This window comes from Mus caroli, unplaced genomic scaffold, assembly GCF_978045245.1.
Source record: "Mus caroli unplaced genomic scaffold, Mus_caroli_1 scaffold_17, whole genome shotgun sequence".
NCBI lineage: Eukaryota > Metazoa > Chordata > Mammalia > Rodentia > Muridae > Mus > Mus caroli.
The window spans coordinates 93,159,572-93,186,137 of record NW_028227272.1 but is presented as its reverse complement, the minus strand read 5'-3'; the positions used below and the strand labels follow the sequence as shown (position 1 = coordinate 93,186,137).

The following is a 26,566-nucleotide window of genomic DNA, read 5'->3' as shown; positions in this document are numbered from 1 at the left end:
CCACTGGGTCTGCTCAGGTAAGGCACAGCAGACCCTCGCCTCTAATGCAGGAGCAGCAGCTAGGCCTGCTTTCAAAGGCATCGACCCCCCAATTTCTTGGCCTCCACTGACTGTGGATTATAATCCTGAGCAATGCCCACCAGACTAGACAGTGAGCCTGCCATGGGCATGAGACCGTTTTGGCAGTCATGGCTCTTGTTCGCATCATGGACAACCTCCTCACCAGGCCTCTGGAGCTCTGGCATGGTGTGGCAGTGGCTTGGTCTATCACAATGTCAACAAAACCACTATGCTGCCTGATCCTAGCACCTCCCTGGTTCCCCTTACCACTGCGATGCTCCTGACCTCTGAGCCGGAGGATAAGACAGATAAAGGAAAGTTGGAAAGAGAACTCTGACTGTGCGTTGCCTGTCTTTTAGTGTGAGCGCTTGAGAGCAGTAAAGCCTTTGAACACAAAATGCTTCTCATGTAGAATCTACCTACTTTACAGTTTCTTCAACGAAATCAGTGCAAGCAGACAGGAAAAGCCTGCCATCTGTAAATATGAGACACCAGGAAACTCAAAAGTCAGATGTCCCATTTTGGATAACTAAGGTATGAGAACTCTGAAATTTTGCATTGTCTAAAAAAATATCTTAATGAAAATAGTGTCTGGCTGGGTGTGGTGGTGCATATCTTTAATCCCAGCTCTTAGGAGGTAGAGACAGGTGGATCTCTGTGAGTTCAAGGTCAGCATATTCTACAGAGTGAGTTCCAGAACAGCCAGAGCTATTACTCCAGAGACCCGGGGGGGGGGGGGGGGGAGAGTGACTAAAAGCAGTCACTTGTTGTATAAAAAAAGCATTGAGCTGGACGTGGTTGTGCACGTCTTTAATCCTGGCACTCAGGAGGCAGAGGTAGGTGGATTTCTGAGTTCGAGGCCAGCCTGGTCTACAGAGTGAGTTCCAGGACAGCCAGGGCTATACAGAGAAACCCTATCTCAACCCCCCCCCCAAAAAAGCATTGACATTTATTTAAATTTTAGTTTAAAATTATCTACACCTCAAAAATGTGCTTTTTACTGTTTTTGTAAATTATAGGGTAAAAGGGGGAAAGGAAACATTGCTCATAAAGAAAAATCAACAGAAATAAACCATGATATTCCTTACTATGTGTGTAAGCTACCAAAGCAAGAAGAGTCTAAGAGAAAATATGAAGGTAACTAAACAGCAAAAACCAAAAAAAAAAAAAAAAAGGAAAAAAATCTCCTTGCCTCACCTGCAATCCCAGCACAGGGTTGGAGACAACGAGGCAAGGAAAGGCCACAAGTCCAGGCCCAGTCACCTAGCAAGGTCATGAATTATTTTGGAAGATGCAAAGTCACTAGCTCTACAGCCAGGGCTCCTGGGGTAGATCCAAGACAGGTGGAGGTCAGAGAATATTCCAAAGGGCTCCTAGGAGCATCTCAACCTAAGCTCTCCAAGCTAACTTTCAGCTCAAGAGCAGACCAAGGCCAGATGCTTCTGCGGGTATAAGGAGGAGCCTCAGCCAGCCTAGGCTACAGCTGCCAGGCCAAATCTGTAGCTGTCCTGGTTAGAGGAGCCTGGAGGAAAAGGGATGGGGGTGGGCATATAGGTTGGTCCTGGTCTGTCTGCTCCTGGTGTGCAACTGGGTTCTCCCATCATTTCCTGCGGCTGCCTTCAACGCCTGCGTCTCTACTGAGTCTTCTGTTTACTAAACCATGTCCTCATTTTTGCGCAGCCAATCTTACGGTCTTAAAGAGCATGCCATCTCCTCCAGCTTCCTGGGGACTGGTGGCCACTGAGCAGATCTGTGCCTTCCATCTGGAATGTCACTCTTGTACCCATACAGGTGATTAATAATTTTTACATAGGTTAAAAAAAAAAAAAACTCTAGGTTATCGCTTTCCTTCAGAATCTTGAAGATAGGCCATAATGTTTTTATAGTTCATTGTTGCTGATAGGTGAGCTGGGAACACGGCAAGGCTGAGCAGGTGAGCCAGTCAAAATTCCATGCATTTCCTCAGGCCTGACAGGAGCTGAGAGAACCTAGCAGGGCCAAACTCTTGCTGTGAAGTCAACCATGTTGAAATAGAAGCTTTGGCAGTATCCCCCCAGGCCACTCACTGTGTGGTGGTGCAGTTTGCTGGAAACATCACCAAATGTGCACTTCCTGTGGCCAGTGTTCATTTAACTTTCCCACGTATCTTTAAGCCCATTTGGGAAATTTATTTGTTCATTTAACAAATTCTATTTGAGCATATAGTGTGTCGTGAGCCATTCATATGCACATGTACATACACACAAACACACATGCACACATGTACTACACGCACATACACATGTAGTTATGCACTTGTATGTGCACCCACACACACATGTACACACACCAGCAGCAGCAGCAGCAGCAGGAGGAACGAATGCAAATACCTTGAGCTCCTGTTCTAGTGTAGATTTCCCATAAGGCCACTTGCCCGTAGCTGCCTAGAACCCACAGCAGCATGCTGTCCCTCACCCGCTCTTTCTCTGGCATATCTGTAGTGTTGAACTAAAGCATGTCTGCTGCATGCACCACCCTGCAACTCTGGTTGTGTAGGTTTGTTCCTAGAGATTAAAGTCCTGGGCCTAAGAACATATTCGCTTAAATTCTACTAGAAACTGCCAAACTCCTGGAAAGCAAAAAATAAAATAAAATTGCGGATTTATATACACCCATCCTCAGCTTCTGACTATTGAAATGATTGTCTTAACATGTTTTAATAGCCCAGAGAGAAGATTTCCTTAGCATCTTGCAGGAAAGGTCAGCAATGCCCCCTTCTGTGTCTTAGTGCTGCCTATTTGCCACGCGTTGTTTCAGTGGCTTGTCTGGACGTCTAGGGAGGTGTGTGAACGTCTGAAATGGACGTCCAACGAGGTTTTTGGGTCGGGGCTGGTTGGTCGGTCTTATGGAGCCGTGGTGTCAAACCTGGAATCACACTCTCAGCCCCGAACCCATTCATTTTTTGGTATGGTGTGTATAAGTGCAGTGAGCACATTGGCGGAGACCAGGACAGGACACTCTATATCTTTCTCCACTACCCTGGACCTCATTGCCCGGAGGCAAGGCTCTCACTGAGGGTAGCCCAGCAATAATGCTTAGAATCTGCCTGTGCTGGGACCAGAGTCCCTCACAGCCATGCACCCCTTCGGGAGTTTGCTTTCTAAAGGGTGCCAGGGGCAGGAACTCAGGCCCTCAGCTTGGACCGCGCCGGGGGTGGGGATGGAGGAGCCTCCTAAAAATCTTGTTTGAGGGCACTCAATGCTCCATCTTTCTAAAGCAGATTTATCAAAGGAGGTCGAACACCGGAAACCACAAACTTCTCTGGAAACTCCTAGGAGGCCAAAAGAGAGAAAGGAAGACCAAGAAAAGAGAGCCATCCAAGCAGAGGCAGAGCCAACTGCAAAGGAAAGCGAGGCCCCCGAGGACACCGAGGATAAGGCCCTGACCAGGGCGGCCGGCGATGCAGGCGATGCGGGCGATGCCAGCAATGTTCGCGAGGTGGTCGGGGAGCACGAAGTGGTCGGAGAGCACGAGGTGGTCGAGGCACACGAGCTGCCCGGGGCAGATGAGGCGGACGAGGTGCACGGGGCGGGCGAGGCCCCGCACGATGTCGAGCCCGGGCGCGGCAGGAGGAAGACCCCACGGAAGCACTACTCCTTCACCGAGGCCACCGAAAACCTGCACCATGGGCTGCCCACCTCCTGCAGGCAGGTTTCGGGCAGCCCGCACTGCCGCTGCCGCCACAGCATGGGCAAGCACCGCAGCGAGCAGGAGCTGCGGCTGGAGCCTGCCGGCTACGAGCCTTCATTCGGCAAGGGGGCCGGGGCCAGGGCCAGGGCCAGGGCCAGGGCGACGGCATTCCGCGACAGGAAGAGCAGCCTCATGGAGGAGCTGTTCGGCGCGGGCTTCGCGGGCAGGGCGGGCTCCAGCGACAGCGAGGCAGTCAGCAAGTCCCCGCAGACTGGGCCCCAGGCCTCTGCCGGCAACGCCTTCGGGGACTCTAGAGCCACCGTGGCGGAGTCCATCCAGGCCTCGCCCACCGAAGCCAACAGGAAGACTGTTGTTTAAATGCAGCAGTCACCTGAAACATTCTTGTTTATATACTAGTTATGTGCCTTTAATCTTATTTACCATGTGAGGGCTTACATAGTGTCTGTTTTAGTACTTGGGTGGACTGTGGGTAATTTGCGTGATTGCTATCTAATAAAAAAATCCACTGTACCTTGGATGTCATATGGTAACATTTTAAATACAAATCTACATCTTTATTATGAGGGCGGAGCATGCATGTCCACTCTTTTTAGGAAGATTGGGTTTATTACATAGCCCGGAGATCTGGGACTCAGTGATTCTTGGCCAGCCTTAAGGCACATAAATTCTGTCAGCAAGGCTGCTGGCCGTCACAGCTGCACGGAAGAGGTACTGATCAGCAAGACGGACGGCCAGCAGACACAAAGACAGTACAAGGATTCAAGCTTGGCCTCGTGAGTCATTGCTGGTGGTCTCTTGCTCAGCTGAACTGAAAGCATCTAAGTGGCTTGCCTGCCTTTGTGCGCCCCTGCGCCTGTATAGAAGTCTGTATTTTTTTGTTATTGTTGAGATTTATTATTTCTTTTTGTTACACAATGACCGTTTCTCTTAATCTTGTTCTAAAACAACTGTGTGTTCAATCTGGCTGCTCAGGTCTAATTCTAACAGTATTCTGTTGGGACTATAAAGGGTCTGTATTCCCAGTCTACATTGTGTAAGTGGCCTTCATTTAGCTATTAGAGCAACTTAATCGTTAGCTAGAATTCATCACACTGTCTCCGAATGTTTATGGGCTAGTGTATATTAACACTTTAACAACTGAGGTCAAGGGCAGTGTGTGGACCAATGGTATAATGCCTGCTGAGGGATGGTGATGATGGTGGTGATGGGGTATTCTGGATATAAGCTGTGTATAGAGCCTCTACCCACATAACAGCACTCAGGAGGCAGAGGCAGGCTGATCTCTCAGTTTGGGCCAGCCTGGTCTTTATGGTAAGTTCCAGGGTAGCCAGGGCTGCACAATGAGACCCTATCTCAAAAAAATTAAAATTTAAACTAAAAAAACTGAAGATTTTTTAGATGTTTACTTTTATAAAAAAAATGTTAAAGGCTTTAAATGCATACAGTCCAACATTCATAAACACAGACCAGCATTCATAAACACGGACCATCTTGGAGAAACCTATAAAGCAGGTAACCCTGAGCCTGGGAAACTGCCAAGGCGGGAGGGGACAGAAGCACGCTTTCCACAGTACCCAGTCCCTTTTTAACTCAATGTTTATTACCCATTAATAAACAAATACAATTTGGGGATTAAAAACAGAGCTGTCCCCTATTTGCGGTGTTACATACACTACACACATGGGAACACTAACAGTCTTACATACATTATGCATGTGGAAGCGCTGACATCCACATTACACACATGGGAACACTAAGTCACTTGTTTCTTCAGGTCAGCTGAAATCATGAGAGGCATCTGGTCTGGGCACTTTGCCCTTCCAAGTGGCCTTGGGATGCTGACCCAGGCTACCTAAACGATGTGGGCAAAAAGCGCCATTGCAGACTATGGCTCACTGCAAAAAGGAGGAAAGCGCACACCCTCCCTCACCCCGAGGGCTGAATCCCCAGAGGGAACCCAGATTCTGCAGCCAACCTCCTCAGGTCCCAAAATAATCTTGTGTAGACCACATGCTTCCTTCGTGGTGAGCATGCTGGAGCTAGTGGGCAGGTCCTCCTGGCAATGTTGGCTATGCCTATTGCTGTGTTCCGTTTGTGTCCACAACAAATACAGCCAAGTAACCTTGGTGCCACGTGGATCTACCTGCAGCATCTGCGGAGTTTAAAGCAATGGACTCTCAAGCCTGCTCTGGTGGCACTCGGTCTGCAACCAATCCAAGGGCCGCACACTGGGCCTGTTCACAGTACAGTCAGAATAACAAAGAGCTACTTAGGAGATCATTAGGAAACACTGGAGTATAAATATGATCCTTCAAACCCAGTGCTACGCCTTTAATCCCAGCAGCTGTGAGGCAGAGACGAGAGGATTCCTATAAATTCCAGGTCAGCCTGGTCTACATAGTGATTCCAGGACAGCCAGAGCTGTGCAGAGCTGTGCAGAGCCCTGCAGTGCTGTCAGGGAGCTTTTCTGTGCTATGGTTCCCCAGAGGCGAATACCGCAGCTTGCAGCACAGGCAGTAAGCCCAGCTCCTGCTGTAAGACTGGTGGGACAGTCACACTAGCACTGGCAAATACTGTAACTAGGGAAAGTGCTTCAAAAACAGTCTTGACGGCATATACAAAAACAGTAGCGGCATATACCTTTAATCCTATCATCTGGGAGATAGAGGCAGGTGGATCTCTGTGGGTTTGAGACAAGCCTGGTCTACATAATTTCAGGAGAGCTGCAGCTACACTGAGAGACCTTGTCTCAAAACAACAACAACAACAAAAAAAAAAAAAAACAGACTTGGCAGATTTCTGCCTAGTAACTTCATGAGCCTAAGGAGTCTCAGATGAACTGGATCAGACCGCACCTTGTTTAACCCTATTCTTCTGTGCACAGCATAAACACCCAATGCTTTAAAGACAGACTTCATTTGAAATGCTTTAAATAAAAATACACGTCGTCTCATGAACACATGTGGGAAGCACTATAAAAAATGAACAAGCTTAGACATACGGCGATACTTTCCACACACTTATGTGTGACATTTCAGGAGACAAGTACAGCTACGTCACTAGTGTGTGTCACTTTCTGTAACTGAGATAAAAAGGAGATTTAGTAGTGGTACGAAAGTGTAGGTTTTTCTAAAATTAAAACAGCACTAACGGAGTTGTTACAAGTCTGACTCTGCAGCTGGCGACAGACCCAAACCATGCCCAGAAACAAGCACCAGCAGATGCCCCGTGGTGGTTCCCAGTTGGTGTGGATCCAGACCTACATCAGACGATATGCAAGTGCCGTAACTGGTCTTTCTGGCTCAATGGCGGGTGTAGAAAATCCTGACTTCAACAAGAATCCCAGGTGACACACAAAAGCAAATGTTCCCAAACATAAAACACAAGAATCTGTGGATTTGTGTGCAACCCGCTCTTTACCCTATCAGAGTCCTCTTGTAGAGACTTGTAGCTGGCCTTCCCCTCAGCTGAAAGGATGGAGAACGATAGCCACAACTTTGTTACAGACTAAAATCCAACAGGTGATTCCAATTCCACCTGAAAAGAGAGAAACTCAGGTCAGAGGCACAGCAGCCGAGCCATAGTTACCATCCACCTACAGGGAGGAGATGCCACTACCAAGGGGCAAGAGAAGGAGCCCCTTAGGCAGGGCCAGACAGGGCTGCACTATGCACCTCCTGACAGAGAAGCCCTTACAACAGGCTGTAAGAACACCCTGAGCCACTATTTCTTTCTCACGTCTCAAAAAAGCACTACAAACAAATTCCTGTCTTCTGAGTCCTCACGTGAAGGTATCCCCATCCGAATCCTCCCTGCCCAGGCTGTGAGGCCAACAGCTCAGCAGAGAGCTGCCCAAGGCGGCCAGCAGGCTGCTGCTCAGGCCTGAGCCCAACGGGGCAGGGACGCAGCACACCTAAGCTGTAGGTCCTTGCAACCGCTCTTTTTCAATGACGCATTTCACTACAGTATGAACAAAATTCACCATACATCAGAATATGCAGGTTGTTTTTTTACAGGCTTTTACACTGTCGTCCACGATGGCCTTGAAGCTGGAGCAATCCACCCTCTTTCTCCTCCTCCTCCTCCCCCAGGGCTGGGATTACAGGCATGAGCCACCACACCCAGCAGTTTTATTTCTGCTAGTTAAGATCAAGACCCAAGAAAGTGTCCTCACAGGAAAATTCAGATGATGAGCAGCTACTGAGTGCTGTGACCTGCAAGTATGGACCCTAATTCATAGGCTATCCTACCCTGGTGACAGTGGTAGGCTGGGCCTCTGAGAGAGGCTGAGATCACAGAGCCTTAGGAAGAAGCCTCCACGGTGCGGCCTGACTTTTCTCCTCCTACCCAAGAGCCCTTGAGAGGGTGCCGCTTATGAACCACAAAATGGGTCCTATTGATCCCCGGTGATGAACTGTGTGTGTAAGCCGCCCACTGTGGTATTTTCCTGAGTGGGCTTACAGCATGGAGGGAAAAGGGATAAAACATCAGGTGACCTCGACCACTTCAAAACAGACAGCAAGAAAGGCTGGAAGAAACAGAACACAACATTAAGGGTTTGTCTGTAACCGAATGGATTTTGTAGGGGGAGTGTCCTTTTTTTTTTTTTTAAGGTAGCACAGCTGGCTTGAAACTCCCTATGTAGACCAAGAGGGAAGGCCTAAAACTCAGAGATCCTCCTGCTTGCCTCCTAAGTGCTAGACTGAAAGTCTGCCAACTGGCATGGTTCTTTAAAAAAAAAAAAAAAAATAGTTCCTATGTTGCCAGGGCATGGAGGAGCATGCCTTTATTCCCAGTACTGGGAAGGCAGAAGAAGCCAGATAGATGTCTGTGAGTTTGGGGCTAGGCTGGTCTACAAATCTAGTCCCAAGCCAGTCAGGGCCACACAGTGAGACCCTGTCTCAAGAAAACCCAACCGGAAAAAATACTTCCTACGTGTCTACTCATTCTTCAATGACATGAATAACCTTTAACATCCAAAGGACCTTTCAAAACTCAAAGGCAACAGCCAAGAGCAGCCAGCTACTCAGAGAGGGAGCCACCGGGAGAATTAGCCTCTGGGTACCGGGGACTCTGCCCCTGGCAAGTAGCTTCTCCAGACCACAGAAGGCCGGGAAAGGAGGTGCAGCTTGCTGAGGGGACAGCAAGGATGAAGTCAGGTCATCTAATCTCCCACCATCACCGTATTTCCAGAAAACAATTACCTGCTACTCGAGTAGGAAAGGCTACCAGGCGGTCTAGTGGGGTGATCCACTTGCTGGGCACCACAGCCACAGGGACGGAGTAATACTTCCAAATGAGCGAGATCATCAGCGCTGCCTGGAAGAAGCCTGCGGTGAGTGGGGGCCTCACAGCTCCATCACTCAAGAGTGCGCGCATGTGCGCGCGCACACACACACACACACACACACACACACACAAAACTCCAGACAAAAACATCTCACACTGGTGATGGGGGCGGGGGGCTTCTTGTGGGAACTGGCATTTCCCTGTTTTAACATAGATGCCACACATCCACTATTTATTTAAGAGAGCTGAGTCTGCCCTAGCCAGTATAAAAGCAGCCAGGACTCCACAATCCCTCTGTCACCCCAGTCAGCTCCAAGCTGGTGACAACAAATGTTTCACCTCTTCTCCTTTCCCAGAAGCGCCTTCCGTGGTCCTGAACGCTCTGCTGAAATGCTTGGACTGAAGAGGGCAGGATGCCCGAGTCTCTCTCTGTGCAGTACCCGAAGCAGCATCCAGAAGGCAAAGAACACACCCCCCACCCCACCCCCACCCACGGTAAGAATGCCAGGCTCCAATAATGAGAAAAATGGGGGAGAACGGGAACTGAACAAGATGGCTGGCTCTGCTGAGCACTGCCTGTTCTTCCAGAAGATCCAGGTTCAATTCCCAGCACCCACCCAGTGACTCACATCTGTCTCTGACTCCAGTCCCAGGGAATCTAATATCCTCTTATGACCCCTAAGGACACCAGGTACATACATGGTGTGCAAACATTTATGCAAGCAAAACACCCATCCACAGAAATGAATAAACTTAAAAAGGAAAAGAAAGGCAATTGTCAAGTCGGTGCACGCTTGTAATCCCAGCACTGGGGAGGTAGACGCAGGCTGATCTCTGGGAGGTAGAGGCCAGCCTGGCCTAAGCAAACTGACTAACAAGGCAAGTTTTACATTGACGTGAAAGAACCTGCCCTGGGATAGAGGATGGAGAGCAGAGCAATCAAGAAAGACACCACATCCACCTCTGGCCTCTGTACACGAGTGTGCACCTGCACACACAGGAAGATGCCTACACACATGTGCACATACACAAACAAAGGAAAATAATCACAGCCGTGCAGTCAGAGCCCAGGCGACACTCACTTGTAGTATGTAGAAAGCAACACTTATAAACCACTTGATCTTGGCCAACTGAGCTGTCCGTGCCTTCACTGAAAGGGAAACAAAAAAAGAGGTGAAACAGGAGTCAATCCTGCAAAACTGAGAACACGCCTGACCACGCGGAAGTGTCATTTCCCTCACTAAACACACTCTCTAATCGCTGATTGATAACCAACACACTCAGAAACATCAAACAGGACAACAGTGTATGTAATAAACCTCTTACTCTGTTGCCAATTTACGAAATTTCAAGTTGGGTGGCTATGCTATTGTTTGAGTAGACACTTACTCAGCCTGCATCTTGAAGTCACTGCAGCCTAAGAGACTCTTCCCCAACGCACTTGCGCTCGCTCATCGACAGAGCTAAACATCATCCGCATTTTCTAACCTGCACCATCTCTGAGCCTCCTACAGGAGCCCAGCCCTCCCAAGCCCGTGTTCTACACAGCCTGCTCCACCTTACGCAGCCCAGCAGGGGCTCTCGGGACACACTGCTCTCTGGAGGAGAAAGGAGAGACAGGCAGACAGATAGACAGGGCCTCACTATGAAGCCCTGGCTAGTGAGCTGCCTGACTCTGCCTCAGAACACTGGGACCCAAGTGTACACCGTCGTCTACTCACACAGGAGCTGCTCCTGAGAGTGCCAAGTACCCTGAGGACCCATTGTGTGTTCTTTGTCTGGACTGCCCTCAGCAAAGTGCAAGTCTCAAGAGTTAAAATCTACAGAGGAAGCTAGAGAAAGCATCCAAGGAGCTAAAGGGATCTGCAACCCCATAGGTGGATCATTATTATGAACTAACCAGTACCCCGGAGCTCTTGACTCTAGCTGCATATGTATCAAAAGATGGCCTAATCAGCCATCACTGGAAAGAGAGGCCCACTGGACATGCAAACTTTATATGCCCCAGTACAGGGGAACGCCAGGGCCAAAAAGTGGGAGTGGGTGGGTAGGGGAGTTGGGGGGAGGGTATGGGGGACTTTGGGGATAGCATTGGAAATGTAATTGAGGAAAATACCTAATAAAAAATATTAAAAAAAAAAGAAAGAAAAAAGAAAATTGATGATGAGTTGAATAAATGATTGTAAAGTGCTCAGATTAAAAAAAAAAATCTACAGAGGACAAATTGGCTCTGAAGAAAAGTCTACAAGGATTTCTGGATATAGAAAGCAAACCGCTAGCCAGGTGTGGTGGCACACGCCTTTAATCCCAGCACTTGGGAGGCAGAGGCAGGAGGATTTCTGAGTTCAAGGCCAGCCTGGTGTACAGAGTGAGTTCCAGGACAGCCAGGGCTACAGAGAAACCCTGTCTCGAAAAACCAAAAAAAAAAAAAGCAAGCAAGCAAGCAAAGGGTTTGCCAGCAAACGAGAAGTAACGCATGTATCTCAAATCCACACACAAAGACACCCCCCTGCTCCCACCCACCCCTCCATCATGGCTGCAAGACGAGTACCGTGCGTTTTGAGCTTGTCTGTCATCTTGTTGATCTTCCTTTCCAGCCTGGCGTATCTGGCAAACTCATCCATCATGTTGACGGTGGACAGCTCCTGCTTCATGCCCTGGATCTCTGCCCTCATCTGTGACTCCTGCTCTGCATCCTTCTGCAGCACCCTGGAAATCTAGCAGGGAGGAGGCAGGCATCAGTGTGTGTTCCGGATACATGCCACAGTGGCCACCAGGTGGCGCCCACCACCTATCAGGGCTTGTCAGGGTCCCAGGACTAAGTGGTCACACCCTGGTGCAGAAAGGTACAGACCAGGCCAGTGGCAGAAATCGCCAGAGACAAGCCTCACCAACAAATGGATGAGCAGTAACACAGCATTGTCCAGAAACCTCCAAACACAGCACTGCTGGAAAGAGCCCTCTTCTCATGAGGGGACACCAAAGCAGGCCTTCAAACTGGACGTCAGTGACATGTTTGTCACCAGTATTACAGCCAAGACCTTTGCTCGCTCACAAAGAACAGAACAGCAGAGGGCTGTCAACTTACCTTCAAGGGTTCAAGGGGAAAACTGCTGTTTGCCCAATCTTTAAAATAGCTCTGCTGGTTTTAAAGATGAAAAGAGGGAGTATGTAAAGTTTAGCTGGCCCACAGCAATGGCACCACCCCCGAGCTCAGAGGACCCCTCTGCTTGCCACAAAGAAAGGCAACCTCAGTAACAGCCAGAGCCACGCCTTTGACCCTGGCAGTGTCATAGACAAACAGTCCAGGCACACAAGCCAAGTCCCCGTAAGGAACTCGCAGTTAAAGCCCCTGGGCTGGGGCCAGCACTGTGAGTCACCCTGAAGGCTGCACAGTGGACAAGGAACAGGGTTTGGAAACCTTCCTCTCTAATGCCCACTGTTCTCCACTCAAAGGGAGAGTTACTCCAACCTGGTCCACCCTGGAGAAAAAAAAATAGGTGGACCAAAGTCTCTAACGTTCATAGTGGCTAAGAGTGCTTGTTTTCAGAAGACTGGGGTGCAATCCCAGCACCCACACGGTGTGGTTCACGACCATCTGTAACTCCAGTTCTAGGGGATCCAACAACTTCTTCTGAATCCATGGACACCAGGCATGCAGCTGATGCACAGACATATATCACACATGCAGGCAGGTGATATACAGACATATATCACACATGCAGGCAGGTGATACACAGACATATATCACACATGCAGGCAAGTGATATACAGACATATATCACACATGCAGGCAGGTGATACACAGACATATATCACACATGCAGGCAGCTGATGCACAGACATATATCACATATGCAGGCAGGTGATACACAGACATATATCACACATGCAGGCAAGTGATATACAGACATATATCACACATGCAGGCAGGTGATACACAGACATATATCACACATGCAGGCAGGTGATATACAGACATATATCACACATGCAGGCAGGTGATACACAGACATATATCACACATGCAGGCAGCTGATGCACAGACATATATCACACATGCAGGCAGGTGATACACAGACATACATCACACATGCAGGCAGGTGATACACAGACATACATCATACATGCAGGCAGGTGATACACAGACATACATACATGCATGCAGGTGATACACAGACATACATCACACATGCAGGCCAAACACCATCCATATAAAAAAATAAATATTTTTAAAGGCCAAAATAATTTTTTAAAAAGTCACAGAGCTATCATTCAAAATCAGAGAACCAACCCCCCTCCCCCTCCACATCCCTTGCTGCCTGGAGTTGGCCCTGCCCCTTGCCACCTGTATCACTCAGGAAGGCTAGCCAGGTCAGTATTGGAGACCCTGCCCTGGTGGTATGGGTGCAGGAGAGCTGGCAGGCTGACCAAGTCAGCTACCCCCAAGGCCCAGATCCAGGACTTCGAGCTTGCCCACCCATCCCAACATCTACACAATCTATGAACTCTGAGAGCACGTGAAGTGGCTGGTCCTGCAGATCCAAAGCTGCAGCATCTCCATGACACTGGGCAAGAACAGGACACCAGAGGAGTCCAGGTGAGGACCCAATGCCGGAGAGCAGAAGCCAGAGGCCTCAAAGCAGAGTACTGACTCATTGCAACGAACATTTACAGTGTTCGCTGGCAAAGATGTGTGGACAAAGGGTATATTGTGCAACACGCTACAATCTCCACAAGATTTTGTTTTTCTTTTGTGGGGTTGCAAAAAAAAAAAAATCGGGGGGGTGGGGAGGCTGGAGAGATGGCTCAGCGGTTAAGATGGCTGCTCTTCCAGAGGACCTGGGTTCAATTCCCAGCACCCACATGGCAGCTCACACTGTCTGTAACTCCAGTTCCAGGGAATCTGACACACACAGACATACATGCAGGCAAAACACCAGTGCACATTAAATACATACATAAATACAAAAGCTTTGCATTTAAAAAATCAGGGCCCCTATAAAGGATGCTTAAACAGGAAACATGTCATTAGGGCTCTGCTTCCCCACCCCATAGCAACATGACCTGTGGTCACAACCAGCAGATCCTGAAGTAGAGTGTGGGGGTGGGTATGAGAGGAACAGTCAGGGAAGGAGACCTCAGGAGGAGAGAACAGACTCTCGGGAGACAGGCTTCAATGAGACAGCTTGTTTAATTGGGAAACATAGGCTATTATTAAACCTTTAAGGAGTGCACAAGGGTCTTCAGGGAGAATGCACATCATTGGCTAGGGCTGGGGTGCTGCAGATGCCTCAAGCACAGAGAGGAATTTCAGATATTGCTGGATGTAATCTTATAAGGAGATGAAGCCCACTGTGGTTGCTGGGCTCCACGACCTCCTCTGAGGGGCAGAGGGTGGGAACAATCTTACTCCTACTCATCTCAGGGGTCTGGACACACCCGGACCCCACTCTTGTTCCAGGCCGGCACCCTATGGCTCCATGGATTCCTGCCACACCCCCAGCCCCACAGGACCAGGGGGAAGTAGCCTGGAGATGCTCTGGTCACCCCATCATTTGGGAAGCTGGAGAGATTCAAAGCCAGCCACCTGCAACCCAACATGATGGCCATAGTAGGTACATCTCAGAAGAAAAAAACAGATGATTCAAACTCACAAAGGCCCTGGGAACAGAATTACTCACAATCGGAGGCACTACGTTTGTGAAATTGTTACCCAGATGACTCAGGCAGAGCAAAGGACAGGAGCTCAGCTTCCTTCTTCCCACCCTGCAGACAGACATTAGCTGCCAGCAGGCAAGTATACTGTGCTCCTGCCTCCAGTGCTTCAGTCCTGTTTGGCCAGGATGCCCTCTGCCAATAGACAAACTTGTCCAGGACTGAACCGGTAGCCACGTTGCCACTGAAGACCCAGGGACCAACAGATCTGAAAGCTGGCAGCATAGTGTGCACTGCCGGGCTCCTCCCTTCTAGAATTCCTCAAGCAAGCTCAAAAATGACCAACCCAGGTCACCGCATGAAGAGACTAAAACCTAAACACAGAAAGCCCAGAAACCTGCACAGACCCTGACTAGCACCAGGGTCATCTAGCACAACTCCCTAGACGGGACCGACCCCTCCTGAAATGCCTGCTCCCCACCTGTGCATCCTACAGAGCCCTGTCAGCCCAGCATTCTGCCCAACACCCAGAACACACCTCTCCGTCAAGGCCCCAGGAGTACACCCTGTAGGTTGCCATGTCATCCTAACACTTGGAAGCCATACAAAATCCTGTCCCAACCAGGCATGGTGGTGCATGCCTTTAATTTCATTTAATCTCATAAATATGAGGCAGGCAATCTCTGAGTTTCAGACCAGCCTGGTCTAGAGAGTGAGTTTCAAGATAGCTAGGAAACCCTGTCTCAAAAATAATAAATAAATAAATAACATTCCAAAGAAGGGCTTTGCTCAGAGTCTGGTCTGTGGAAAGCGAGTGAGTACCTAAGGCTTGGAGCACATGGCAAAGGGTAAATTCAAAACTGCTGAGCACACCTCGAGAAGCTGGATACACCAACCAGGCCCCTGAAGCATGTGTGCACGTGTGACTGACAGCAGAGCAGGGTCTGTCAGGAACTTGGCATGGGCACCAGCACACTGGCCATGCCAGTCTGGGAATTCTGCAAATCTCACAAGAGCCTCACCTACCTGTACTCATCATTTCAGGGGCACCCGAGCAGCGTACCCCCCATGTATGAGCACACAGTGTGTCCAGTGTCCCCTTCTCCTAAGACAACATTGGATCCCTTACTTTATAAATTACACGGTCTCGACTATGCATGTCGTGACCAACCTAAAGGGAAGGACCCTCAGGAAAACCATCCAGGACAACCACAGACACCAGACTCACTCCAGCTGACAGAAGCCATCTAGGGAAGGCTATGGAAAGCAGGTGAGTTTCCTGGAGATGGTCCACCATTTTTGCATGGCTGCAATGGGTGCACTCTGAGAGGCAGGATTCTCAGAGACTTCATCCCAGAATCGCTGGTATGCATTCCTGCCACTGTTAGAAGCTCAGTGATTCCTGCGCTTCAGCCCACCCCACTGGGCAGATTTTCCGCAGGTCAGCATGAACACGCACTTTCATGTAGCAATGCTGTGTAGGAGAACTGATGATTCCATAATTCCTCATCATGATTTTATAGAACTCCCAAACTGATACAAGTAAGCTCAAGCCCCCTGTAGAATAAAAGCTGCAAACAGAGCTCTGTACACTTGCATGTGTCACGGGCTGACTGCACTAGGAAAAGAAAGCATGCTTGGAACAAATGTACAATCAAGGAAAACATTCCTTCTGGGTTAGGAACAAGGCCACTATCTGGTAACTGAAGGTCATAAAACTGGGAACTGGCAATTTATTTGTAGGTACAAGGACAGAAAATAAATGATGGACTGGTCTGTCTATACAAGGCTTCAAAGATAATACACAGGCGGATGATTTGTCTCTTGACAAAATCGTGCTAACTTACAACATAAAAACTATTTTTTTAAACTAATAATGAACTTGTGAGGCAGTAACAGGTAATAATGAATGTTTACTCAGGCGCTGGCCTTAAAGGAAAGACATGTAAACAACTCTGCTGTAACTCCGCAAGCCGTATCAATCTATGACATGAGCTGTTACTTTAAACTTACTATGAACTTGTGGAATGTAAAATTGTTTAGAAAGCCATATAATCAATTATCCTGAGAAGATATAAGAACTAACAACAATAATCGAACAGTGGTGTAGCCCTTTGCTGCTTTATCCAGTGTACGTGTGTGTGTGTGTGTGTGTGTGTGTGTGTGTGTGCGCGACTGACTTTCTTTTCCTTCCTCTCTGGTGCATGAAAAGTTAATGAACTCCAAACCTCTGGCCTGGCCATTTAGAAGCCTAGTCAGAGTTAAGAGCCCAGATAACTGAATTTCATTTCTTAATCCCCCGCTGCTATGAGCAGGAGTTAATTGCCAGAAGGCAGTCAGCTTTTGGCCCCAGAATAACAAGAGAGTTAAATAGCCAAAAGTCATCAACCTTTGTCCCCTACTGTCAACCTCACTGCCTCCCTCTGTCCACCGGGGTCCAGCAGGTGGCTCAGATGCCCCCCCCGCACCCCCCCCCCCGTCCGCCCCGCACCCCAGCCGCCCTCCTGCTGCACTGAGGGCGTGTACTCCTCTTGACTGCACCAGTGCTCAGGAACACGGTGCAGAAGGCTACACTCTGCAGCCTCAGCCCAACCTTCTCGTCATAGATCTGTCATAGTTGGTCCTTCAAATCAGAGGCTTAAGGGGGAGGGGTGCTCTAAGCATTGTGGGGAGGTATTCTGGCCGGCCTCCTTACACCAAGGTGTTTCCAAAAGCTCCCTTACTGGAAACCCAGCAACCAGGCAAACTGGATCTCTTCTTTGTCCTCCCTGTTCTAAACACCAACAACAGGCTCCTCTCCCCTGTGGTAATCATCATGCATTGTCTTTCTGAACCCAGCAACCACCCCAGGTGTCTGTCACTGACAAAGGATTTTAGCCCAGTGGGTTCAAGGCGGAGGCTATACAACCTTCAGGGAACAGCACAGGACTTGGAACAGGCCCAGGTCATGGCCCAGGCACTTCCTCCTAACAATGATGGCTGTGCACAGAGAGCAAACGCTCGGGGCGGGTGTGTGATGCTACAGTGCCCATCCTTTGTGAGGAGGGACTAATACAGAACACGCCCAAGTCTGGTCATCGAGTACTGGAGGACCCTGAGTCGATCACAGGATCTATATCTCCTCCCGCCCTGCTAGCTACTGGAAACTCATGACTCAGTGAGGAGGATGGCCCAACACAGCCTCCCTAAACATCTGAGTTCCATTTCCTTAGCTCGACTGTGAGGTGAAAGGGAACAAGACACAGGACAGGAGGATGTGAAACCCTCAAGGTAAGGATCTGGCTCAGGGGCTAAAACTCCTGCTATACAAGCACAAGGAACCACCTGAAAGGTGAGTATAGATAGGGAGCCAGGGTCCCCACAGCAAGCTAGCCCAGTCTCAGTGTACTCTGGGTAAGGACTATCCTTGACACCAACTGACCTCAACCTTACACACACACACACACACACACACACACACACACACACACACACAGTGGAAAAATAAAACACACAAGAAAGCAGAATGAGGACACACATAACCACAAGGGATTGCTAGCCAAACACACGAGGAACGTTAACCACTGAAACTAACAAAAAGATTACAGGGATGAAGGACTATATGCCTCTCCAGAAAGACAGATGATGAAGGTACCAGGTCCAGTCTCTCCTACCAACCGTCCACAACACAGATGACTGCTGGGATCCCAAATGTGTGGGTTCACATGCTAGGTGTTCCCCATTCTGCAGAGTGTCAAATCCCACAGATGGGGAGGGGGGGTTCTCACTCACAAATCAAACAGCCCAGCTACAAGTCAGAGCTCCCTTGACCCCTCTTCAGGCTTCACCAATTTGCTAGACCAGCTCACGAAACTCAGAGCAAAAATCTTGCTCACTGGTTTATTACAGAGCATGTAATAGAGGCTGTTAGATACAGTTTATAGATACAGGTTAGAGAGATGTGTTGGGGGTTAAGCACACTCGTGGCTCTTCCAGAGAATCCAGGTTCAGTTCCCAGCATGCATGTGGCTGCTCACACCATCTATAAGTCAGTTCCAGAGAATGTGACTGCCTCTTCTGGACTCCTCAGGCAACCTCGTTCATTCACATGGTGCATATACATACACTCAGAACACACACACACACACACATAAAATCTTTAATGGCTACAGATTAAGAGGGTGGAGAGATAGCTCAGTGGTCAAGAGCACACTCACATAGTGGCTTGACATGGAGTCTGTGACTCCAGTGTTAGGGAATCAATGCCCCTTCTGGACTCAAAAGCACTGCATGCGTGTGATGCACTTACATACATGCAAGCGAAACTCTCACATAACAAATAGTTTTTTTAAAAATGGTTTAAAGGCTACAGATAGAAGGACAGATGAAGAGAACTTTGCAGACAGGTCATTGAGTGTGGGGACATCCACCCCCAGTTAGTAGTCCCCAATCCCTCTTCCAGTACACAGAAAAGTCCTTCTGGACCTTCCTGCATCCAGTCCTTTGGAGAACTGTGTGCAGACTTCATTATATAGGCATGAGTGAAATATGGAAAGTCATGTAGAAATATGTTGGGGCTGGAGATGGCTCAGTGGATAAGAGCACTGGATACTACTATAGAGGGCCTGGGTTCTGTCCCCAGCACCTACGTGGCAAATAACTAATGTCTGTAACTCCAATTCCAGAGGATCCAGCGCTCTCTTCTGGACTCTGTTGGCAATGAGAGCACAAAGTGCACAGATGTACACGCAGGAAAAACACCCCCCATACATAAACAGAAACCTGAATGAGCAAGAACGATATGGCCTGTTTAGATTGCTCTGTAGTGTTCCTTGTTCCCACGGACAGAACAGAAGGGGGCTCCCTGTAGCCTGGGATCAGCCGCTCCGGAGCCAGGCACCTGTGAGGATGCTGGGCCGGGGCTGCTCCTCTGTCGCGAAGCGTGGCCTGGGACCTCCCACCCTCCAGAGCTGGTTGCAACCTCGCGATCTGTGAGAAGCTTGGAGGCACCTGGAGGAAGAGAGCTTGCAGCATGGACCACGCAAGGCCCCGCGCTCGGCCGCTCCCCGCCCGCATCTACTTACAAACGAGGACAGGGACGGCAGGAGGATGCGCAGCAAGTTGCACCCGAACACGAAGCTCAACACCAGCAGCCACGCCCAGCGATCCGTCTCGGACGCGCTCATGCTGGATCCCAGGCACCTGCACCGCTACGGCAGCGCCATGGTGACCGCGCCTCCGCGCTCGCCTACGCCTGCGCACTGCAGCCCTGCTCCGCTACGGCAGCGCTTGGGAGACAGCGTCGTCAACTGCGCCTGCGCACTGCAGTCCTGTTCCGCTACGGCAGCGTCTGGGAGACGGCGTCGTCAACTGCGCCTGCGCCAACGCGCCACGGCTACGGCTGCACGTCGGGCCGCGGTGCACGCACGCTACACCTCCTCTAGGGGGCAGCATGGGATGTTACTTAGCAGCCATCTTCGCCTTTCGCCTTCCAGGCTTCCGTAGCCGGGTGATATCCCACTCGGGGAAGCTAAAGAGGTTTTGGCAAACTGTGATTGCTTGTAGTAACCGAAAACTATTTACGTTCTTACTGAGTTAACTAACGCACTTTTATTCTTAAATAAATTTATTTTAGGATAAGCCTCTGCATGAATAGAAAGTTACTTTATCGTAGCTGGTAACTGAAAATGTTTCCTAAACCGTTGTCGCATGTAAAATGGTTCGACTACATTTTAAAACTAAGCATTAATAAACACGAACAGTGTAGAAAATCGTCACCCTAAAAGATAAGTTTATTCATCAAAAGACATCACTTAGTGACTGGTAGAGACTTGCCAAGCATGTGGGAAGTCTTAGGTACCAGCCATGCTCAGCACGCGCAAAGAAAAAGTTTACAGTGAGCTTTTAATAAAATTATCTAAATTTAGTCAATAATGAGTATTCATAACAAAAGAACCGCGGTTCACTTATATATGGGGAATAAAGTGGAGGATAGTTGGCTGTCTTTTCTGCCATGTTAGTCTGAGAACGGGTTACTTCTAGAAACACTGCCTGTGGTTCTACCAGCAGCGGTGGGATGAATTATCTCAAAGAAAGGGCATGCTGACTAGGAGACTGCCACTCCATAGCCTTCCCTTCCAACTGGACTGTAGGCAGACTGCCAGGTGCTCTCTCTACACGCTGAGGATTTAGATAGATTAAGGAAGAGCAGCCTCATGAGAGATTATGGCAGTGTGTCTTAAGTCTCTGTCCCCACAAACCCACCTTGACACATACACACAGACACACACACACCTGCTTGCTCTTCAATCCCAAATCTCTGCTTTTTAGAATGAAGAGGAAATTATCAACCAAGATCCCCACTGTACAGGAGAACCACTCTGTTCTTGGTGAGGCGAGATACTAAAAAAATTACTGGTGAATAGCCTATAACATACATGCAGCTGGAGTGGTGTGATGGTTTGTATGTGCCCAGCCCAGAGAGTGCCACTATTAGAAGATGGGCCCCTGTTGGAGTAGGTGTGTCACTGTGGGTGTGGGCTTTAAGACCCTCATCCTAGCTGCCTGGAAGCCAGTATTCTGCTAGCAGCCTTCAGATGAAGATGTAGAACTCTCAGCTCCATCTGAATTATGCCTGCCTGGATGCTTCCATACTCCCTCCTTGATGATAGTGTCCTGAACCTCTGGACCTGTAAACCAGCCCCAGTTAAATGTTGTCCTTATAAGAGTTGCCTTGGTCATCGTGTCTGTTCACAGCAGTAAAACCCTAACAAGACAGGTGGCTAGGAGAAGCTCTTCCTGGCTCTCAGGAGCATCTCAGTTTGACAGCTCCTAACTCCTGTTGAGCACTCTCAAAAACAGTACTCAGAGCCCGGCGTGGTGGCGCACGCCTTTAATCCCAGCACTCGGGAGGCAGAGGCAGGCAGATTTCTGAGTTCGAGGCCAGCCTGGTCTACAAAGTGAGTTCCAGGACAGCCAGGGCTATACAGAGAAACCCTGTCTCGAAAAATAATAATAATAATAATAATAATAAATTAAAAAAAAAACAGTACTCAGTTGAAGAGTGAGTTCTAACATGTATAAAGAAAGTGGGAAGGGCTGGTGAGAGATGGCTCAGCGGTTAAGAGCACTAACTATTCTTCTGAAGGTCCCAAGTTCAAATCCCACAACCACATGGTGGCTCACAACCATCCATAATGAGATCTGATGCCCTCTTCTGGGGTGTCTGAAGACAGCTATAGTGTACTTAAATATAATAAATAAATAAATCTTAAAAAAAAAAGAAAGTGTGAAAATATCAATCAAGATCTGGTACAAATTCTGGCACATAAAGTTCATAACGAGCTCTTATTTGTGTTTTGATTCTGCTATTGTGACAGGGTGTGACAGTTCTGAGGTTCCTCCATCTTGTGGTCTTGCTGAGGCTAGTGGTGGCGCATGCCTTTAATCCCAGCACTCAGGGGGCAGAGGCAGACGGATTTCTGAGTTCGAGGCTAGCCTGATCTACAAAGTGAGTTCCAGGACAGCCAGAGCTACACAGAGAAACCCTGTCTCAAAAAAAAAAAAAAAAAAAAAAAAAAAAAAAAGGAAGGAAGGAAGGAAGGAAGGAAGGAAGGAAGGAAGGAAGGAAGAAAGAAAGAAAGAAAGAAAGAAAGAAAGAAAGAAAGAAAGAAAGAAAGAAAGAAAGAAAGAAAAAGAAAAAATTCAATCTCCTTGATGGAAAATGCCATGGAAAATTACCCAGCCCTACTCTAAGGACCCAAGGTCAAGATATCCCAGATTATCTTCTCTTAAACTCTCTGCCTGTATAAACCTTCTCTCCTGCACAGCAAGAGATGCCCGGATGTGGTTTCTGCTTTCTAAAACCCTGTGCTCTGGACACTTGGTGCTACCCTCCGGTCTCAAATATCTGAGTGTAGTCCCAGCTGGCTGAAATAAAGACTTTCAGTTGACTAGAAACTGTCTGAGTGGTCATCTCTGCTGGGCTCCACATAACATTGTCATCAATAACCACACGTTTAGTGGCTTGGGATTTAGTAAATTTGTTATCTTATAGTCCTAGAGTTTCAAAATGTAAAGTGCATCTCACTGGGTTAAAAATAGACTGTCTTCCTTCTGGAATCCCTCAGGCAAAGACCAACATTTGAGGCCAGCAAACTGACCTCATGGCTCTCTTCTGTTTTCAAGGTCCACATCACAACCCTCTGCTTGGAATTGGAGTCAAACATCCTTCCCACTTCCCAACTCCCTCTTTCACTTTTGGAAGCCTATGATTACACCGGGTCCATGCAGATAACCAAAGATAATCTCCTGGGCTAGAAACCTGTAACCAGGCAGGCTACAGGCGGTATATGCCTACATAACACCAGCACTCAGGAAGATCATCCTTGGGGTGCACAGACACTTGAGAGACCCTCTGTGACTGACATATCTTACTAACTGCAAGACAGAATATGATAATGAACCCAAAGTCCCCAGTCCCCAGTTTCTTCCTACTGCTTAAGTAAAAAAATATGAGTATTGCAAATGATTACCACCAGACAAAAGACTGTAAAGAGACACAGGCTTAGATAGCCATCCATGTCCTCATTCTAAGTTGGATGAGGTGTCTGGGAATGTTCGTGGTACGTATTAGCAAGTGATAGAAAATAAAGGAGGGGGCTGGAGAGACGGCTCAACTATCAGGACAGGTACATTTACATAACAAGAACGCCCTTTCTAGAGCAGTCCTAAATGTATGGTGTTCATGCATGTTCAGTAAGACCAGCAGAGCACATAGAGCCTGGTGCTGCCAAAACACGCAACTATCTCAAAACAAAGAACAGGAGTGGTTGTCCCAACAAACATAATATGAATGACTTTAAGTGACAGATAAATGAGATTGCGCTTATATTCAATTAGCAGGAAAAGCTATGTGTTACATATATTTTTTACCAATTAAACTGATTTTATTTCTTTTTTGAAAATATTTACTTATTTATGTTAGTCATATGTCTGTTCACGTGAAGGCAAGTACCCACAGAGGTCAGAGGTATGTGATCTCTCTGGAGGGGGAGTTACAGGGAGTTAGAAGCTACCTGCTGTGGGTGCTGGGAATCAAATTCAGGTCCTCAGGAAGAGCAGTAGATGCTCTTAACCAATGAACCATCTCTCCAGACCCCTTGGTTTCTTTCTTTTATTTTAAAATCTATTGTTTTATGGGGGCTAGAGAGTTGGCCCAGCCGGGCATGGTGGCACACGCCTTTAATCCCAGCACTCTGGAGGCAGAGGCAGGCAGATTTCTGCGTTTGAGGCCAGCCTGGTCTACAAAGTGAGTTCCAAGACAGCCAGAGCTATACCGAGAAACCATGACTCGGAAAAAAAAAAAAAAAAACATTAAAAAAAAAAACAGAGAAAGAGAGAGAGAGAGAGAGAGTTGGCCCAGCAGTTAAAAGTACCTGTTGCTCTTGCATAGGTCCCAGATTCAATCCCAAGCACCCGCAGAATGGTGCACTACCATATATAATTCTAATCACTTCTGATCTCTTTGAGCACTAGGCATGCACAGGGTACCTAAACATATATGCAGGCAAAACACTCATACAAATAATATATGGATTTTTTTTTGGGGGGGGGGGTCGAGACAGGATTTCTCTGTATAGCCCTGGCTATCCTGGAACTCACTTTGTAGACCAGGCTGACCTCGAACGCAGAAATCTGCCTGCCTCTGCCTCCCAAATACTGGGATTAAAGGCATGTGCCACTGCCTGGCAATACATGGATTTTTAAAAATTTGTTGTTTAATGTGTATGTGAACTACATGTGTGCTGGCAGAGGCCAGAGAGGGCACTGGATCTCTGGAGTTACAGGCAGATGTGAGCCATCAGAGAAGGGTGTTGGGCACAGAACCTGAGTCCTCTGCAAGAACAAGTGCTCTTGACAGCTGTGCCATCTCTCCTGACCCTGTTCTGAAAGGGAAAAATGAAAAGGCAAAAGGTGTTAAGATAGAAACCGCAGTCTACATCCCTTCACTATGAGGAAGGGTCATTTGTGTCCCTCTGTTTCTGGTACTTTAGCTTTCGTTATACCAGAATGACGTCTCCATCACTTAAAACAGTTCCAAGAAAGGATTCACAAGTATGTTTGCCTTTTCTTTGTGTAAAAGTAAGAGTATTGTTCTTAATAAAACGTTTCGCTGTCAGACACAGTGGTGTGTGCCTAGAAACCCAGCATCCAAAAGACTGAGGCGGGAGATACTGACTCTGAGACCATCATGGGCTACAGCGTAAAACTCTGTCTCACAACACAGCTGTGGGTCAATCAAATTTAAAGCAGCTCCCTGCTCTAATTTTGACTGGACCATCATCCTTTAAACCACCTTAGGTAAGCATGACTTTGTCCTGCATCTGACTTTACAACGGTCAGTTTACAGGAGCCAACAAAACCCACACTTGCTCACAGGCTCTCCAAAAGCAGGCAGAGAAAGCTCCTCTAACATCAGAATGGATAGTTTTCATTTCTCTTGATTATTAAATACCGCTCCTTTGAGAAAGTGATCCATCTTTGAGCCACGTCAGGGAGAAACAAGGAATGAAAGGAATCCCTCCATCCCGTATTTGGAAGCAGGACAGAGCTATTTGATTGAAGTCTGGCAGGCTTAGTGTTCTTCTAAAATAACCATAAATGCGATGGACTCTTTAGATGAAAAGGTTCACCATAGAGAGAGAGAGAGAGAGAGAGAGAGAGAGAGAGACCAGTGTGGTGGCACATGCCTTTAATTCCAGCACTTAGGACACAGAATCAGGTGGATCTCTGTAAATTAAGGTGAGCCTGGTGTAAATAAGTTTATGTCAGGGCTGGAGAGATGGCTCAGTGGTTAAGAGCACTGACTGCTCTTCCAGAGGTCCTGATTTCAATTCCCAGCAACCACATGGTGGTTCACAACCATCTGTAATGGGATCTGACAAACTCTTCTGGTGTGTGTCTGAAGACAGAGATAGTGTACGCATAACAATAAAAATAAATAGCCGGGCATGGTGGTGCAAGCCTTTAATCCCAGCACTTGGAAGGCAGAGGCAGGCAGATTTCTGAGTTCGAGGCCAGCCTGGTCTACAGAGTGGGTTCCAATCGCTTCTCGGCCTTTTGGCTAAGATCAAGTGTGAGTTCCAGGACAGCCTGGGCTACACAGAGAAACCCTGTCTCGAAAAAATACCCAATAAATAAATAAAATTTAAAAAAATGTTTATGTCATACCCTGTCTAAATAAATAAATAAGAGTAAAAAGAAAGTAAGAAGGGAGTAGAAGCAGAGAAAGAAGGGGGGACAGAGAATGACTGAGAGAGAGAGAGATGGGAGTGAGGAGGGGAGGGGTGTGGGAGAGGAGGGAAAGGGGGAGAGGAGAGGAGAAGGGAGGAGAGGAGGAGAGGGGAGGAGAGGAGTAGTACAGGAGAGGAGGAGAGAAGAGAGGCAGGCCAGAAGCACGTTGGGGGAGAAAGAGATCAGAGAGGGACCAGACAGAGAGACAGAGAGACAGAGAGTGAGAGCGAGGGAGGGGGGAGGGAGGTCAGAGAGAGCCAACAGGCTGTTGCTAGGTAACTATTGGGCGGAGCCTAGAAGAAACACTAACATGCTATCAGGCTTGGTAGCAACTGTATTTATCTGATCAGCCCTTATTTGTGGTGTGTGGTGTGTGTATGCGTGTGTGTGTGTGCGCGCGCGCGCGTAGAAGTCAGTGAGGGTCGCTTTTGAGAGTCAGTTCTCTCCTCCCACCATGAAGAGGCAGTGTCTCTCTAGCTGTTTCTTTCCTTTTGTACGCCAGGCTAACAGACCTGTAAGTGTAGACTGATTCTGTTGCTGCCGTCTATCTTACCTAGGAGTGGTGGGATGACACGTGTGTGCCACCACACCCAGC

General features: G+C 48.2%; 2 protein-coding genes across 2 annotated transcripts in view; one reads left to right on the top strand and one right to left on the bottom strand.

Annotated features, from left to right (window-relative positions):
* Lca5l (lebercilin LCA5 like) overlaps positions 1-4,920 on the top strand; it is a 33,269-nt gene extending 28,349 nt beyond the window's left edge. The window contains exons 9-12 of the mRNA XM_021184702.3: positions 491-594; positions 1,080-1,197; positions 1,741-1,851; positions 3,320-4,920. Coding sequence (XP_021040361.1) covers positions 491-594; positions 1,080-1,197; positions 1,741-1,851; positions 3,320-4,107 — 1,121 coding nt within the window. The 3' untranslated portion in view covers positions 4,108-4,920. The remainder of the gene's footprint in view (positions 1-490; positions 595-1,079; positions 1,198-1,740; positions 1,852-3,319) is intronic.
* Positions 4,921-5,328: 408 nt separating this feature from the next.
* Get1 (guided entry of tail-anchored proteins factor 1) lies at positions 5,329-19,959 on the bottom strand. Its single transcript, XM_021184703.3, has 5 exons — positions 19,761-19,959; positions 11,591-11,756; positions 10,122-10,189; positions 8,955-9,069; positions 5,329-7,287 (listed from the first exon to the last, which is right to left on the bottom strand). The coding sequence occupies exons 1-5, from the start codon at positions 19,860-19,862 to the stop codon at positions 7,214-7,216; spliced, it is 525 nt and encodes a 174-aa protein (XP_021040362.1). The 5' UTR covers positions 19,863-19,959; the 3' UTR covers positions 5,329-7,213.
* Between the last annotated feature and the right edge of the window lie 6,607 nt (positions 19,960-26,566).

What these genes read in the sequence shown, in the direction of transcription:
- Get1 (XM_021184703.3), bottom strand. Translation starts at nt 19,862, where the DNA reads ATGAGCGCGTCCGAGACGGATCGCTGGGCGTGGCTGCTGGTGTTGAGC. An exon ending in AGACAAGCTCAAAACGCACG is followed by an intron (nt 10,190 to 11,590) that starts GTACTCGTCTTG and finishes TTTCCCTTTCAG; the next exon opens with TGAAGGCACGGACAGCTCAG. An exon ending in CTTTCCTACTCGAGTAGCAG is followed by an intron (nt 7,288 to 8,954) that starts GTAATTGTTTTC and finishes CTCTCTTTTCAG; the next exon opens with GTGGAATTGGAATCACCTGT.